This window comes from Plectropomus leopardus, chromosome 4 (assembly GCF_008729295.1).
Source record: "Plectropomus leopardus isolate mb chromosome 4, YSFRI_Pleo_2.0, whole genome shotgun sequence".
NCBI classification, from domain to species: domain Eukaryota; kingdom Metazoa; phylum Chordata; class Actinopteri; order Perciformes; family Serranidae; genus Plectropomus; species Plectropomus leopardus.
In genome coordinates, this window is record NC_056466.1 from 4,271,335 (window position 1) to 4,289,215 (window position 17,881).

Sequence of the window (17,881 nt, forward strand, 5' to 3'; positions counted from 1 at the left end):
TATCATAGTCACCTGTCTGTCAAAAACACAGCCCAAAATCCAATTTACCTTTTTTTCTTTATTTATCATGGAAAGCAAAAATGAAGTTTAATAAAATGGCCAGACCATTAAACATTAAAGTCTAAACAATAGCAGTTCTACTAACTAAATGTATCTCAGTTGGAAAGTTGTGTGAAGTGGTTATGCAGTTGTTATAAAAATGCAGCAGCTGTGATACGCTTCTTTGCTGTAGTTTATTGCGTAAGTTTGCACTACTAAAATCCATTATCCAAAGCGCGCTCGCAGTTTATTGCCGCGGGGGCGCGCATGGCTATATCCTGTGACTGAAAGCATCCCGACTTCATTCACCCCGGAGATCACAGGGCCGCTGGGAACTGACATCAAACTGAAATCAAGCGGGCACTTTTTTTTCTTGTTTCGTCCATTGATGCCATTTTGCTTGTCTTCCTCGTGTTCAGGACAGAGCTTTTTATTTCTGGAAGTTTCCATTTAAAAGATGTAAGCAATTTTGATGGTTTACACGCATAAAGTGCCACGATGCTCAGCGCTACAGGACGCACAGAGATGTGATTTTGGATTTTACTGAGGACAGAATGATGGATACTGTTGGATGTGTAAATATAAAAAAAATGTTTCTATATTTCCTTTGGACTTCAGTTCTTTTGATGCCAAAACCAGGAGCTGTCGGACATCAACTTGTCCTCAATTAGGTTTACGGTCACTTGTATATTATTTTGGAAATCACCTACTGCCCTGAATGCACTGAGGGAGCAGAACAAGCTTGACTCTACGCTTTTATTTCCGTCACCTAATTTCATTCGGGAGTTTCAACATCATCTCAAACTTTACACGCGCCTGGCTCGTTCATTCATTGAGGTCGTGGTGGTGGTGGCGGCCAGTTCTCCCGAGGGATGTTTCTGGGCTCCCGAGAACAGGGAGCGACAGCCCGGCTCCTTCAGTGGATCTTCGCCTCGTCCTGGTGCCTATGCAGCGGATCTGAGAGGAGATGAGAGCTGCGGTGTACCACCTCCTCGCCGGCTGCCTCTGCCTGTTACGCACCGCTGCTGAGGTAAGTTAAGAAGTGTGGTTGATATTTGCTGATGAGATTTGTTACACGTTTGTTGGAACTCATACAGAAAGGAAAATGGAATTGCGGCACTTGCAACAGATTTAGTTCACTATGCGTAATTACGCACAGATTTAACTCCCTTTGACGTAGATGAGCATGATTACTGCCCATTTTAAAAAATAAATGCAACACGTTTTGCTACTTAGTGACTGACTTTGCAGATTAGTGATGCTTGCGTGCTTTTTTGAGCCATTTACACACGAACAGACGCAGCTTTGAATCTCCATTCACCATTAATGGACTGACTTTCTTCACACAGGAGTCTCCTCTGCCCCGGGAGCTGTTGGAGCGGCTCTCCCGCAGCGAGATCCGCAGCATCAGCGACCTCCAGCGGCTACTAGAGATAGACTCCGTAGGTAAAGCGCTTCATTATAATATACAACTCTTTCACCCCCACAAAGTGGATTATTGAGCTTTACAGCAAAATGAGGTTACTCAGCAAGAAAAAAAAACACGCATGCCTGCTCAGCTCTGTTTGATTATTATGAAGAGAGAATTTGAACTTTTGAAATTAGGAATAGTGGTTGAATCAATATTATTTTAGTATTTTATTAATAGATACCTAATAGAACAAAAAAATCTTCCTGGGGCTTTGGAAAATCTTTACTTAGTCTTAACACAATACTGACAAACATCAGCCAGTAAAGGCTCACATGTGCCAGCGAGGGCTGCTGCCTTCCTCCCAGTCTGTTCCCTGAAAGAATCTGAAGTGAGGTATTAGTTGCATCTGGTTCAGTGCACAGTAAGAGGATGCTGTCCTCTCCTCTCATTACTGGAATGCCTCACCGGATGTTGCTGGGAAACCAGCAGTCCGTCTTGCACTTTACACCCTCCGTGAACTCTGAGGCAGAGTTAACTTTGTGCTTATCAGCCGCTGCCAATGGTCAACTTTGAGCTGAAGTGTAGATTTGTAAAGAAAATGTTTGTGTAAAGGGGCATTACACCAACTTTTAAGTACAACTCAATACATGGAAACAGTTGTATTTGGTCTGCTGTGGCTCCTAAGTCTGAAGAAGTGATGGTGTCACAGTGATGTCAGCTAATTTTGGGCTGGGGGAGTTTTTAATGGGCAGCCTGCATTAGAGACTGCAGGGGGTGTGGAGTTGTAAACTTGTGAGGATTGACTGATAGTGGCATTATGGGAATTTAAGTGTTTTTTTGGAGCTCAAGCCATACTAAGGGCTAAATATCAGGATATTTCAACTTCTGCTGCATGTAATTTTGACCATTCTTTTTTTTTTTTTTAATGCGCAATGTGTAAGATTTAAGATTTGGTAAGGAATACAGATTGCAACAAGCTTAAATTTCTCCCATTCAGTGTTCACGTTTTTTTTTTCTTTTTGTTTTTTTACAGTGAGCTGAATTATTCGCAGAGGTCTCTTTGTCTTCAGAAATAAAATGGAACAGGGGATTGAAATCAGTAAAAACAGAATAAAACATTTCCGCGCTATGAATCAGTGTCTCTCCAATGCTGTTGGCCTTTAGCCTAGAAGTGATGGGTGCTCACCTTTTTTTTCTGATAACTTAAATTCCAGATGTTCACAACGTTTCTACCAAGACCTAAATCATCCGCACAGGTCTTCTCCTCTCTCCTCCTCTGTGTTTTTATGACATTTCTCCACATGGAGGGGCTTCTTAGTACAGTGGCCGATGCGAAAACACTGTTGGTCCTATCCAGAGCGAGTGTTCAGTTTTTCTGCTCTGGCCTACTGTAGAAAAATGGCGATCTCTGTAGACGAGGACCTGCTCTTTATGTTGATATTAAGACCTCAGTCTAAAGTCATAAAAAAATAACAATTCTTATTTTCAGGTGATTATACACTAAAGAAAACACGTTAATCATATTATATTCAGTTTATACCAGTAAACCCACTTAAATCCTATACACTGGGCCTTCAAACTGTTTTTTGCAAGTCTGTCAAAATTATGAAAGTGCAATAAAAAAACCTGTAATTTGTGCTGAGGGTTTTGGTTTGCCCTCTTTTACCAAACTCCCTGCTGGTGAAGGAACCCATTTACCACCATGAATTATCTGTAAGTTGAAGAAACAACTTTCACAAAGCAGTCATTTTCATATAGTAAAAGTTTCCATATCATTGTGCACATTACTTCACATTTTTACTCATAAAATATAAAGGAAAAAGGAAATCTTAATCTCCTGCCCAAGAAATATCCCTTCAAAAACTTTATTTTGACCTCCCAGTCTTTTTTGTGGCATCTTTTGAAGCTGAAGGAGCAGCTAAACTAAATCTAAATGTTTTTTTTTGTTCTTTTAAAAACTCAAAAAAGAGAGAAAAAGTAAAAATAAATAAAATAAATTGGCTACTACTCTCAATAACACCAATACTCCCTATCAGTAAACACAGTAGATGTCAGTTCTCATTATCCAGGTGATCAATCAGTGAGTGAATCAGTGAGGTGAGACAGCAGGAAATAACTACAAGCTTTATTGCATTTATGCCCTGAGTCAGACTCTAAATTCCTGCCGCACAAACTTTCCTCTGCTCCAAACTTCACGTTGCATGTGAAAAATAGTTGATTCATTTTTTAGTGTCTGCGGCTCCGAGCGGTGCCACCATTAATCCTGGCATCATTGAGATGCAAATGCCGAGTGTGACGGCTCCCCGGCTCGGTGGGGGTCAAGTGGCTCACTTCATTATGCTGTTGTCATGCTGCCCATTATAGCTCTGAGAGCAGGGCCCGCTGGAAGGCTGCTGCGTTGCTATGTATAATTCATGCTCAAATTCCTGCATGTCAGGGCGAGAGAGAGAGGGAGAAAGAGAGACAGAGATGTCGAAGGTGGACTCTGTTGTGTTTTAGAAGCACAATGTGTGTATAGGAAGATGTGTGTGCGTGACCGCTTTCACACACATATGGCACAGAGCTCACACACACATACACAGACACACACAAAGACGTGTGAGGTTTCGGTATTCAGAATCAAATTAAAACAGTCCTGCTCTGCTCAGACTTCATTTATGCTGATTTCCAGGAATCTTTCTCTCTTTTTCACCCCTTACGCATGCACACACACACACACACACACACACACACACACACGTCAACACTTCACACACAAATTTAGCTTAGGAATGATTGCATCTGAACAAGTCTGTGGATATCCTGTGGTTTGGCAGTGCTGAAATGGTTTGAACACTTAAGAAATGCTTGATTGACTTTTACAAGATCTTGAGATACACACACACACACACGTATATGCACGCACGCGAGCACACACACACACACACACCTACAAACAAAGGCAGAGCTCAGTGTAAATATTTGCAGGTCTTTGTATGTTTTGTGCTTTGCTTGGCTACAATAAAAACTTGTCATAATGTTGATGTTAATGTAAAGTTGACATGAGTACATACCAGTGTATTCAGAATGAAAAATGCCTAAGCATAACATTTTTTAAAGTTCTGTCATTGAATCTCACTGTGGCAGGCTTCACTAATAAAATGAGGAGGCTAAAAATGACTGGCTCCCACAACAGCAGGAAAGAGAGATGAACTGGAATCAGATCAACATTTCTCAAGTATAGCAGTACAGATAAATCTGTCGTACAGAGTCAAGTATCAAGGCGGCAGAGGACTTCAGCAGAAGTTCCCGTACGATGGTTGAATACCTTCGAAACTCCCCTCCCTCTTCACAAAGGTCTTCCAGCACTTTGTGAAACAGACAATTAGAAATTCACGCCCACTTCATATTGTCATTGGCTGACTGTGCAAAGGTGAAAGAGTAAGGGGGGCTTGAACTTCTCTCTCTACCTTACTTCAGTCTCACACATTTTCCTGTCACGTTTGATTAAAGCTTTCCAGGAGAGTTTGTTTGAAAGTGAGTGCCATTATCCCAATATTCAAACGATAATAGCATCTTCATGTTTTTTTTATCCTGCTTTCACATTTGAAGACCAAACTGAGGCGTCGGTAACATGGAGTTCCCATGGGCAGGAAATTCTTGGAATAGCTATGAAATTAGAAAAACTGTTTTCCAGACCTGGAAAAGGTTTGGAACTGTCACATCAGGAGAGAAACGGCGAAATGCTGAAAAGCTGTTGTGTTGCGGGTTAACCAAGAATTTCACACTGAGATTGGAGGAACATAATACTGAATATTCACCATCAGTGTGGTGCATCGCTAAATGATGCTGGTGGCATGAAAACTGTTAATCCTGTGTAGACGAAAAAAAAGTTAAAATTTAATGCACACATGTCAAATTGCATTGACAGCTACAGGATATCTAGTTTTCTCAAAGTACCCAAATGTGTTAGTCTGGTCTATCGGCATATGCAGCTAGTTGACAGCGGGAATGAGAAGTAAAGTTAGTATTCACTTATCTGCAAATGCCTGGAAAGTGGAAGTAAATAATGTATGGCTGTATTGGCATACCATTTTTAAAGTACATCCCTCGTAACAGCAATATACAACATTAGTCAAACATAAAAAGACAAGATCCAACCACGTGGATAAACAAAAAAAGGCATCAAACTCACATAAAAGTTCAGTCATCCAAAGTAGCGCTTAGAAAGGTCAGATTGTCTCGTGACTTGCTGTTACTTAGATTACTGCCCTTACTTTTATAAAGTGTTTTAACTTCTGACTAGAAGAGAAACAGCAGCCGTAGATTTGATGACCCATGAGTGACCTCAGAGTGAGCTATTGATGCAGTGTGTGTGTATGTGTGTGCACGTGTGCGTGTCTTAACATGAATTAGATTTAAAATGTATCTGATACACGCTGTGTTTCTCACTGGCTACATTTACATGCAGAGAACTCAGTAACCTGTTGACAGATACCAACATCGTAACTTAGTTAGAATAACTGGGTTAAGTGCGCTGATCAGTAGAGGCGTGTGAAGAGGTCTGTAATAAACAACTTGCTACAGTATGTAAACATCCCACTCTTTTTGCTTTTTTGTTTTTGTTTTGTCATCACTTGGTCATTCATCAAGATTGCTTGATAACCAGATATTTCCTTTTTTGTCTTGACTAACATTTTTGTGTATATTAAGATATGTTGAAAATGATTTTTATGGATTGTTATGGTTCCCAGAAGATGACTTTTTAAAGTTTTCGGTGATCCCCCTGACCTTTTTTATTTTGAGACCCAAGTTTAATCTTGTACATAAGAAGAATCTAATGTAATGAGAAAATAGTCAGACTGACCTCTTAAAGGAGCTTTATCCTTCAAAGATGTGTCTTTGTTCGACAGGAATCTGGGAATATTTATGAATGGTTTTGCTTACAATGAGAGTGTGTGACTTGAATGTGTGAATGATGTTTTGTCTTTATCCAGAGAACGAGGTGATCGAGGAGACTAAACACAACTACCACAAGGACTTCTCTCACAGCTTCCCCGACCTGAAGAAAGCACACACACACACCAGACGCAGGAGGAGCACTGGTGAGACACACACATGCAGTTAAACACACATATACACACCATCAAGGTCTCAGAAAGAGAAATGCTAAAGGCTCACATAAATTCTAAATATATGGAATAAAAACTGGTTCATTTTACATTGACATTACTACTGCATATTTCCTTGTGTAATAAAATATCTGTATCTGTATTTTACGACAGGGTCTGTTCAAAAATATGAGAGTGTAATCTATCAATACATAAATTACATGTTCATATTCATGTAACCACAGTAGTGGTTAAGAGGTAATTTAATGTTGGTTCTAAGGGCTTCTTCCTGTTCAGCTTACCTTTGACCTTTTGTTTCCCCCTTTAGTGGTGGAGGAGGCCTTGCCAGCGGTGTGCAAGGTGCGCACAGCGATCTATGAGATCCCCAGGAGCCAGGTGGATCCCACCTCAGCCAACTTCATCATCTGGCCGCCCTGTGTCGAAGTGAAACGCTGCACGGGCTGCTGCAACACCAGTAACATGAGATGTCAGGCGGCACGCAAGCACCACCGCACGGTCAAGGTACACAATGAAAACATATTTCCATTGTATATTAAGTCTGAGGTTTATCTTTAGACTCGGACGTTTTGAACTTTTTAAAAATAGACTAATGACCAAAGTATCGAAACATCTTCAGCTGTGTGCATGTCTTCTAATAGTCACTCGCTCTAACAGAAACCTGTCAGGTAGGTTTGAAGAGCAGTTGCTGAGGGTGACAGAGGAGATATAGTCTGGCACAGCCTGTTCGAGGCAGGATTACAGCGCCATTACGCTGCCTCACCGATCTGTATAACAGGTATAAGGGCAGAGTGTACAGACAGAGTAACAGTGCAGAAACCAGGACAGCAGTCATGCATTTTACATTGGGGGCAATAGGTTCTGGAGTACGATGATGTTTTGTACGTGTATAAATATTCAAAGGAACGTGTTGCCTCAGTATATATTACAGTTAATGCCTGGGCCAAAACGGTGTCTGTGTAAACAGGATAACTGGCAGGACGAGTGTGACGTTCTGATAACGTGTAACTTGTGTGCAACCCACTGTGGGATCTTTAAGAACCAGCTAGTAGCAGTTAGCAGCTAACTTGAAGAAGAAGCACAGCAGCAGAAAATGTCCACATGTTGGGAAAACAATGAGATCCGGGATTTCCTTTCCTTGAAGCAGAGGCCGAGGTCAGCTGTCATATAACTGGGACGATAAATTATTGTTATTGTTTATGAAGCGCGGCCGACGTGTATGTTATATATGTCACATGAGAGGCCAATGATGTTGTGTTAAACATCACTACCGTCACGCTCCTTTTACTTTTGTGATGCTGGCATGCTACTTAAAATCACACAGCTGCATGATGCAGCCATTATTGGGTTCTGTGTACAGAAGCACAAAAGCAGCATAAAGACGAGACTAGGTAGTGGCCCTATAATGCCATCTCTATTTAAAAAAAGCTGATGATTTCAACAGCCTAACTTAAAAGCCCTGCCCACTTTCAGTATAAATCCTATTACAGATGTTATTGTAAAATAAACTGATGAGAGATATAGACACAAGCTTTGCATTCCACCCCTAGTGTGAAAGTGATAAACAAAAACATTAAAAAATATGCAGTAAAAGAGGCACAAATGTTACTTTCCAAACTTTCATTCTAACCATTCAACATGTTGGCATGTTAGCCGTAAACACCAGTAAATACTCGATTCTGTTATTTGTCTATTAGTGGCACCGACGCTGGACACACACAAAACTAATGATGGCACAGACCATGTAAACACACAACCCCTTACTGATGGTATACACTCTACACCTGCCAAAAACAATTACTCTCCCCAGCTTTACCATTGTGTGAGTGAGTGTGTGTGAGTTTGTGATTGAGAGCCTGGCAGCGAATTAGTTCAAGAACATAATAGCTTCCTTTTGATCTCTGCCAGAGCTGGAAATAAGACTCAGTAAACCCCAACTAGTTCACAGTCACAACCTGCCAACTGGGAGCTGACCCAAAGTGTGTGTAAGTGTGTGTGTGTGTGTGTGTGTATGTCCGTGTGTGTCCGTGTGTGTCCGTGTGTGTCCGTGTGTGTGTGTGTGTAGTTCTGGCACAGGAGAGGGATTCAAGCTGCAGTTTCAAATGATGAGAACAGCATTATTAACTTTATATTATTTATTGTGTAAATGGAGTGTATAGTGTGTAGCGTATTGACTGCAAAGGTTAATGATGACAAGTTTTGAAGTATGTTGTAATTGTTAAATTCAGTTAAAAAGGTGCATGCATGCAAAGATGAAAATGTAAAAAACGGGGCTGATAACAATTAAACAATGATCTATTAATCCATCATTAAGAGTTTAATCCAACATGTGAAATTTAATTGATCAATCGATAAGCTATGCAGTGCTGTGAAAGTTAATGCAATATGTTGCTGTGAGCTTTGATTGAGGAAAAAACATATGTGGTATTGTTTGAAATAACAAAAGTTTTATCTAATTTTTAAATAATGATTAATCCATTAATTGATGGTTAATTTTACCAATTATAGATCAATGTAAGTGCTGGCAATTTGCAACCCGAGTAAAAAACAAATAAGCTTAAAGAGTGAGCAAATGGAAAACAAAAACAGTAAAGAAGGGAGAAATGAAGATGACTGTTAGTGTGTGTTGCCAGAGGTTGAGAGAAAAAGTTGAGGGAGAGAAGGATAGGGCGAGTTTGATTCTCTGTGCTTTGGCCCGCTGATACCCAGTCTGAGATGAAAGGACTCGTCCTTTGTCTTCTCACAGAGGAAATCAAAAATAAAGTCACTCACATGTGCTGAGATCCAGCGTTCAAAGGGTAAACGGTCACGAGTGCAAGATGCACTCACACACAGCCAGAGGGGAAATGGCTTGGCTGAGGTTTAGGTGCTGTGTCCATGTGTGAGACAGAGAGAGAGAGATAACATTAGCATCTTAACCTCACTATAATCATCCTATCAGGCTGTGACCTCTGGTGTGAGAGTGAGGAGTCAGCACATTTTAAGCCAGAGGCGGCTGGAGAGTAATGGATGACCCTTTGGTTTTGGAGCAAGTTGCTGCCTCAGATGAAGGAGTTCAAGTTCAAGAAAGAAGGATAGCAGGAGAATGTGATCGACAGGTGAACCTGTGTGGGGTTTGCAGAGATGTGGGAGTTGAATCTGAAGGAAATTCCCAACAATCACCTGTGGCTAATTTTGCACTTCTAAAAACGTATGTTCATACGCAAGAAATTTGTTATAGCAGATATGTTTTGTGGGAAATGTTATGCTGCCCAGATTGTGTTTTTTTATCAACATAATGGAGAAAAGTTTGCATTTAATGTATCTGAAAATTGTTTACTGCAGCGCCTCACCTCAGCTGAACCTCCTGAGTTGGTGTTGTGAAGTCCGTGCCGTGCAGCTTCTGTGTCTGTTCAGACTTGAAGCAGAGATGCTTGTGCAATTACAACTGAAGCTCCACCGGCTTGGTTCCTTGTCAGTGAGAGCATCAGCAATGTAGTGTGTGTGTGTGTGTGTGTGTGGGTGCGTGTGTGAGTTTTTTACAGTATGTCAGGCGTATTGATGCAGCTCATAGATGTCTGTTGATATATCCAAGTGTGTATGAGCGTAAGACCTGTTGCTGTTTCAGTAACCACGCTCAGACATTCAGGGTCAGCAGTCAGAGTGATGCGTGTTGACACAAAACAAAAAAACACTTCACTTACTGTCAGTGAAGTCAATTCTGTTGGCAGCGTTCATGTTCAATTCATTCATCCAAACAAGAGCAGACACACCTGTGTGTTTACACAGCTACAGTAGAGACGTGGCTGTCATCTGCGAATAAAAAGCTTAAGAAAGGCATTTAGCTAAAGTACGACCACATATTTACAGTAGTATTTGATTTGAAATGTTGCTGTGCTTTCACTGCTTCGTAGTTATTTTCTCATAGTTTTTAGCAACCAGCAAACTCAGCAGACAAGTAGAAAAACACACTATTTAATACAAGTGGACATGTTTGCTCTTTTGTTTTTGATTTTTTTGGAAAAGCAAACTTTTTTAAAAAAAAGTCCTGCAGCATGTTGCACCAGCTATTTTTGTTGCGGTTGCAAATTTTTGTCTATTGTTTAGTGTATATTTTACACTAAAAGATACATTTTCACCAGTTGTTTCGATCGTACAGCTGTGCCGATGTTTGTTGCCCCACAGAGACATAAAGCTCATACTACCCACTTTTTAGGTAGGTAGATTTTACATTTAAACAAAACTGTTTTCTTTGAAGAATAGTTTAGAAATATGTTACTTTCATGTCCTCCATATGACTCTCTCTCTCTCTCTCTCTTTCTCTCTTTCTCTTTCCCTCCAGGTGGCGAAGGTTGAGTATGTGCGGCGGCGGCCCAAGCTGAGGGAGGTGCAGGTGAAACTGGAGGATCACCTGGAATGCATGTGCACCAATAAACGCCACATCAGCTCAGACACAGACAATGGTGAGCACATAGCTATATGTTTTTGTGTGTGTGTGTGTGTGTGTGTGTGTGTGTGTGTGTGTTTGTATGCATTGCCTCATTTCTCCTGTGAAGGCTGCTCCTGTCTGAATGCGTCTACTGACACCAAAACGGGCTGATAAGAGATCTGAGGTATTTACAGTGTTTTTCCTCCCACCTTGAATTAGTCCTCCCTCGGGGCAACTCCCCCTCACACACACACAAACACACACACGCACACGCACACACAAACCCCTCCCGACTATCCAAATCTCACTCCTGAACTAGAGCCAGCTACAGACAGTGGAACTGATAAAAATGCTTTTCCCAGTTCCAACATGTATTAAAACCAAGCTGAATGGAAATGGACTGACACATTTTAATTTGTGTCTGTCTGTGTAGTCTGATCAGTATAAAATCACAGGTTTGATCCCCAGCACAGGAATGTGTCCATTAACCTGCAGCTTTGTGTCTGTGACATTAAAAAAGAACTTGTGTACTTAGTGGATGAGCATGGTGAAACCAATTCACCAGACTGTAAATCTGATTAAAAGTAGTAATTATATATATTTTAAGACTGAGCTCTTTGTTGAATTTTCCATAATAAGGGTAGAATACAATCAATTGATGGACACCAAATGGAATTTACTCCCAGCTCTGGCACACTAAATAAAACTCACAAAAAATAATAAGTAAATAAATAAAGGGGGCGGGCATAACAGCAAAAAACAACAACAAACAATTAGGTAGATAACACTGATTACAAAAAAGGAGGTCTTGCACTTAAAGTATCCTGTACACAAGAGGTCACAGGGTCAATCAGTGCAACAGCCATGCAACTTCCTGCTGACACATCTAACTGCTGACTTCCTGCAAGTCACAACATCATCAGCTGAATGTTAAAGCGCATGTTTATTCCCTTTTCAAACATGCATCTGTTTTTCGTTGTTAGCTAGCCCGGCTGTGCATGCAGTCCTCATGAGTGTGTGCATCTCACTTGCTAATAATTGCAACCACATAATTGTGGAAGCTTAACACCCACTAATGTTACTGCTTTTAGCATCATTGGCTGCTACCTGCTGACTCAGCCACTCCCACGTTGAGAACTATGTGATTCTAGATCACTGATATGCTCTGAATGTCACAATCAGCTTTTTTACGTCCGGTGAGCATTAATGTGTTAGGTGAGGGGTGCTCACAATGGTCAATATTTAATAAATTGTGACTTTGTAACATCCGTCCAGGTTTTCAAAGATGAAAAAAAAAAAGCCTTAAGTGTATTTACAGCAGTGTTTATTAATGTGTGCTAGAGTGAGCAAAGTTTCAGTTCTGCAAATATGTGTGAGATTTTATATAAAACAGCATAAATATTTCATTTTGGATGTGAAAAAGAAAAAAAACTCAACTTTTCTCCCAACAGGCATCAGGTGAAGAGAGACAGACAGATGGAGGACAGGAAGTGGAGGACGAGCAGCTTCAACCTCTAACGTCTCCGCCCCACCGCCTGCCATCCAGTGATGTGAAGGTTTGATGGAGTATTTTGACCTTTGGGAGGTTTAATGGAGGATAACTGACTCATATGGACCTCGACTGTACTTTGAAAGGTTTGCAAAACACTGAGAGCGACTAACTACCCGAACAAGAAACAGGCGGATGGTTTCCTCGCCGGAATTTCTTGAAGGCAAAAAAAAAAAAAAAAAAAAGCGATAACATGCTGAAAAAGCAGAACACTGACAGAAGTGAGGTGGATTCTGGGATATCGAAGGACTTATTGCCTGCGTCTTGTTCCTTCTTCCGAGCATAAACCGCTCAGCGGATTATAAACTGGGTGGAATCCTTTCTAGAAACAGTGACTGGGATTAGGTTTTTGTACTCCAAGATTTACTCTTCCTCAGCAAAACACTTACACACTCTCTCTCTCTCACACACACACACACACACACACACACACACACACACACATGCTCGTATATCCTCTTATTTTTATAACCTCTCATTTTCTATCGCTGTCTGTTTGTATTTCTGGTATAATATCCACATAAAAAATGGAGGGAAGAGTCCTCCTGACATGTTACTGATACTAATAAATATTTATATGAAAACAAAGTGAGCGTGGTGATCGTAAAACAGCTTTTAAAGAAACGGGTTTTTCAGAAAATGCTTGTCAAAGTATTTATCTAAACATGAAAGAAAAACCAAACGGGCTTCTGTGTGTGACAGAGAGATTATCTGGAGGATCATAATAATGAAGATAAAACCCCGATGAAACTGTATCTGAGTAACACACACGTATAAAACCCTGTTAACGGAGAGAATAGAGATAGACATTAGCACCATGGAATCACTAACAGCTAACAGGAGATGTTTTTCGTGTTTTCTGTTATTTCAAGCTCGAGTGGAGAAAATGACAAATTGACTCAGTAAAGAGGAAGGTAAATGTTTTCAGGGCTGACCTCATCCCATGACAAACGCTGGACGACTCGGATGAGACGGTGACCTCATATCAAAACACAGCACATCCGTCAGCTGCTCGCCCGACGTCCTTCTTGTGTAGTTGATGACAAACTCTCATATCTCTCCTTCACTTTTCACGGAAATAACACACATGCACTTGTATGCACATCCATTTAGCTCCTTCACCGTGGGTGAAATGTAATCATTCACTATGTACTGATCGTGGCATTGCTTGAATAGCTACCATCATACCGTCACTCCAACTGTGCGGCCAGAAATGAAGGGACAAAAAATGTAGTTAGCTGTTGCCACGTGTATCAGTTGCACAAGAAATGTAAAGTTAACAACAAAATTGGCATGAAAAAAAAACATGCAATTTGTAGCGCTGGCGTAGGTTTGGTCGCAACATCGGCAGGGACATAACCCCCCACTTTTTTGGTAGCACAAAATATCTAGCTAACGTATAACTACATCAACAGGAAACAGCCTAATATCACCAATGCCAGACATGTTTGTTTGATCCTTTCAGAAAAGATAGTCCTTCGTTCATCCCTGTTGGGCAATGTGCTCCTCCAAAATAACTTTCACAGTAAATAGAGGCTGAGTCAGCACCAGTCTGTAGTCAGTATACATGAGGCCCGTTTCCACTGCAGGAACACGGGTAGTTTTACGTGATCTTGTCTTTTGGTGCGTGTCTCCACCGCAGGTACTTCCCCTGTAGGGCAATTTTCAAGAACTTTTACTGGGGCAAAACAAGTCCCTGCCTTGGCGTAGGTACTTCAGTGTGGCCCTGAAAAACGTCTAGGAGGGGTTTGGGGTTGACTTGGTGCTGACGGTGTATAACTGAAGGTGGAAGAACACGTCAACAAAACAAGCGCCGCTGTTAAAACTCTTCATACCCCCACCTCGTTTGGAAGTGTTATAAACATTGTGTGGATAGATAAAAAATGTATCTGCTAGCTTAGTTGCTGACAACCAACATCAAATCTCACAAGAGTATGTTCCAAAAACAGAGATATCTCAAACAAAAAAAAATGCTCTCCTTATTTGTCTATCTGGAAAAAATTCCCATTTCAGTGTGGCAATGTTTAGAAGGGCTGGAGCTTGTGACAAATTGGTCAAATTTTTACTTCAGTAACTATAGGACTGAGAGAAATGTCACAATTTGTTATAGCAAATATGCTTTGTGGGAATTGTTATGCTGCCCATTGTGTTTGTGTTTTGTTTTGTTTACTCTTGTTGACTTTTCACACTGAATTGAATAGACTCCCGAATAGACATAGGGCTGTCTCTAGTCTCCTAAAGCGGCGGGGCAGTGGCGAAACCCACGTGACATTCATACGGGTAATGAATCCAAAGTGGGCTGTCTGGGTTAATGAGCGGTCTTTGGCTGTAAGTATGGCAGTGTCAGTCTGATGGTTGATTCACCCCTTTGGTCCTGACGGAAATATCTAAACAACTGGATAGATTGCCATGAAACTTGTCCATTCATGGTCCCCAGAAGATGAATCCTATTGACTTTAGTGATCCCTTATTTTTCTGTCAGCACTGCTCTGAGGTTGGCATTTGTGGTTTTTAGTGGCTTTTCCCCAACTATTGGAGGGATTGCCATATTGCTGAGTATGAATAGTGGTCACTGGCTTTCTGTGCTTGTGTGCTTTCAAAAAAGGTCAGCAGCATTTAGTTCTGCTGCTGTGGGCAGACGCGTATCTGCAGCCCATGCTGAAAATGCCAGTTTGAGCAGCAATATTCATAATTGTGAACACATCTATGATAAAATAATATAAACTGAATGCTTTCAACCATAACCTCGAGTCATTTTCAGAAATTACCATTCAGGTGCCAGTAAATTCTGCAACATAAGCTACGGTTGTAACATGTTTAAACCAGATCCATCACTGCTTTGTTTCATTTTGCAACAGTGAAATAGTCTTTATGTAACAACTGCTCTTGTTTGAGGAAAGCAGCCAATTAGTAAACAGCACAAAAAAGAGAAAATTGTAGGGTTTGTTTTTCTGGTGGTGAAGATGTGATGTTTTTTTCTTCCCTCTTCCAAACCTGAAGCCACGGAGCCGAGCATTGTGCCCATGATGCCATTCCAACCCCTGCTGGCATCCCACAAACCTGCTGTTTGGACTGGTACACTGCGGTTCCACGCAGCTTGCAGCCGTCTCAATCAGCTCTTTATGCTTCAGACGCTAAACACTTACTAGGACATGCTTCAACAGCTGACTGCATTTACAACAAGCAGAGAACAAAACAAATGTTTGTTGGCTGTGTTGGTGAAAAAAGCCGACGAGGCAGACAGTCGGGTGACTTCATGCGAGGCTGAGGTTGCTTTGCGTAACTCACTATGCTGGCATTTTGCTCCCAGAGGAGCTGGTGTAAACCATGTGTAGGTATTGGCCAACACTGTAACCAGAGTGGGGAGTTGGTGTAAATACATAACATTTATAATTGAGTGGTTCTATTTGAGCTGCACAAAGAAGACACTGTGCATGAAGACTTAATAAAAAAAAAGCTTTGGATGTTGGTTCCAGTCTGTGGAAACAGCAGCATTGAGACACACACTGCAGTTTTAACTTTTGTGCTCTAAGGATGCAGCTAAATATCAACGTGTAAACATATAAAAGAGAAAGTGTTGTGGATGTACGACATTTGTTTGTGTTCGAGGAAACAACGAAAAGAAGACACAGATGGGGATAAGACTGTAACGGGGTCTGAAAGGTGAGAGGGAGGAAATGAAAACAGACAGGATGGAGTATGGTGAGACTGCGTGTCTGTGTGTGTGTGTTTGTGACACCAATGACAGTGAAAGTGCATCTTTGTGTGTGATGCATTTGTGTGTGTGTGTGTGTGGAGAGAGAGAAACTCCAACCCTCTCTAAAGCTCACTTAAGCAGATTAACAACATGCTAGCTAAAATGCTGAACGCTCCGCAGGTCATGAACAACCTGATGGAAGCTGATGGAAGTCCGACTCGCCCCCTTCAGCTACAGATCTCAGATCAGATTACCAAACCTCAGTGTCCCTACAACCAAACACTGAGAAGCTAAATGTTTATCTGATTCTGGTGAAGGTGTTATTTTTAAGTCCTGGTGATAAAGGTCGGTAACAGTCTGGTGGAAATTATAATAAAATTATAATTAGAAAACAGCTGTTGCCTTTTACATGTTTCCTACTATTTAATTCCTTCTTTTATTTAATAAGAACTGAAAAGGGACTTTTTTTTAAATTTGGGTTTAGGTGAGGGACATGCAACTTGAAAAGGTAGTATTTATATTTATTTTGAAGAAATTTTCCTTACACAGTAGCAGATGGAGGCAGCGGTAAACCAGCAACTCCACCATTCAATGGAGTAAAATGATTTTTTTCCTCATTGAAGTTTGGTGTGTTTGATATAACGGCTTCAAATACCTGTCAGTAAGGCCTATGTTACGGCAAGGTAAAGCGGTGAAAATGTTCTAAATATGGCCAGCGACACTTTTTTTAGGTGGTTTGCCCAGTACTGTTTGATGGTATGTACGTGATGCTGTGGTTTTCTACCCAGAAGTTATTATAAATAAACATTTGCAATGTGATTCATTCTGTATCACAGACCGTACAAGTCGATTCCCCAAGTGCTTTTACACTGGGACAAGGACAGCAGTCTAATTAAATGACCTAATCAAGCTTTAACTGTAGCTTGACTAAACTGCGCATGTGCACGTACTTACTCATGGCGCTGTTTTTAGGAGGCAACTCAAAATGCAGGGCGACCCTTTAACGTTGAGCAGTTTGGTAGCAGAACTTTGTTCTGGGAGGACTCGTCCTCATATTGGCAGTGGACAACACCAATGGCCAGCACCCAGTGAATCCAGAATGTTAAGGCCAGTGTTGGCTCTGTGTAACGTCATTATCAACTCAACGTCTGTCTTCACTTCAGTGATGTCCAACTCAGTCTTGATTAAAAGTAAACAGTTTTTTAATTTATTTTTTTATCTCCTCTCCTCCCTGATCTCCTCATCTCCTTCCATGTGTCACACAGAGCTGCTTTATGAACGCTCATCTTACCAGATAAACATGTCCACCTCCCACCTTCAGGCCTGTTCCCACCACTGGATACAGCAGGGACGGAGAGCGCTGAGGTTTGGCATCACTGGATGAAGATTTTCTGCTGCGCGGTTGAGTCTGATGTTTTGGTGCTTGATCCTGTGTCAAGGTTAGATTCATTTCCAGTGAAAAGTGATAGTTAGGAATTAACGTCCAAAACTGAAAAGTTATTTTCAAATATTCATGTCTTGCTGGCCAGTGGTGAAAGAAGCTATCAGATTTTTTTTTTTACACAAAGTCCACATAAAGCAAAATCACATTATATGTGTTTGAAAAAAGTAACTGAAGTCATGTGAAATAGCGATCACTCTTCTAATGATTTAAACTGTTAAGAAGAGC

General features: G+C 41.0%; 1 protein-coding gene across 1 annotated transcript; it reads left to right on the forward strand.

Moving 5' to 3' along the window:
• The first annotated feature begins 363 nt into the window (after positions 1–363).
• On the forward strand, positions 364–13,103 carry LOC121942499 (platelet-derived growth factor subunit A-like). Its single transcript, XM_042485718.1, has 6 exons — positions 364–1,069; positions 1,389–1,485; positions 6,427–6,534; positions 6,869–7,062; positions 10,880–11,000; positions 12,418–13,103. The coding sequence occupies exons 1-6, from the start codon at positions 1,007–1,009 to the stop codon at positions 12,426–12,428; spliced, it is 594 nt and encodes a 197-aa protein (XP_042341652.1). The 5' UTR covers positions 364–1,006; the 3' UTR covers positions 12,429–13,103.
• Positions 13,104–17,881: the final 4,778 nt, after the last annotated feature.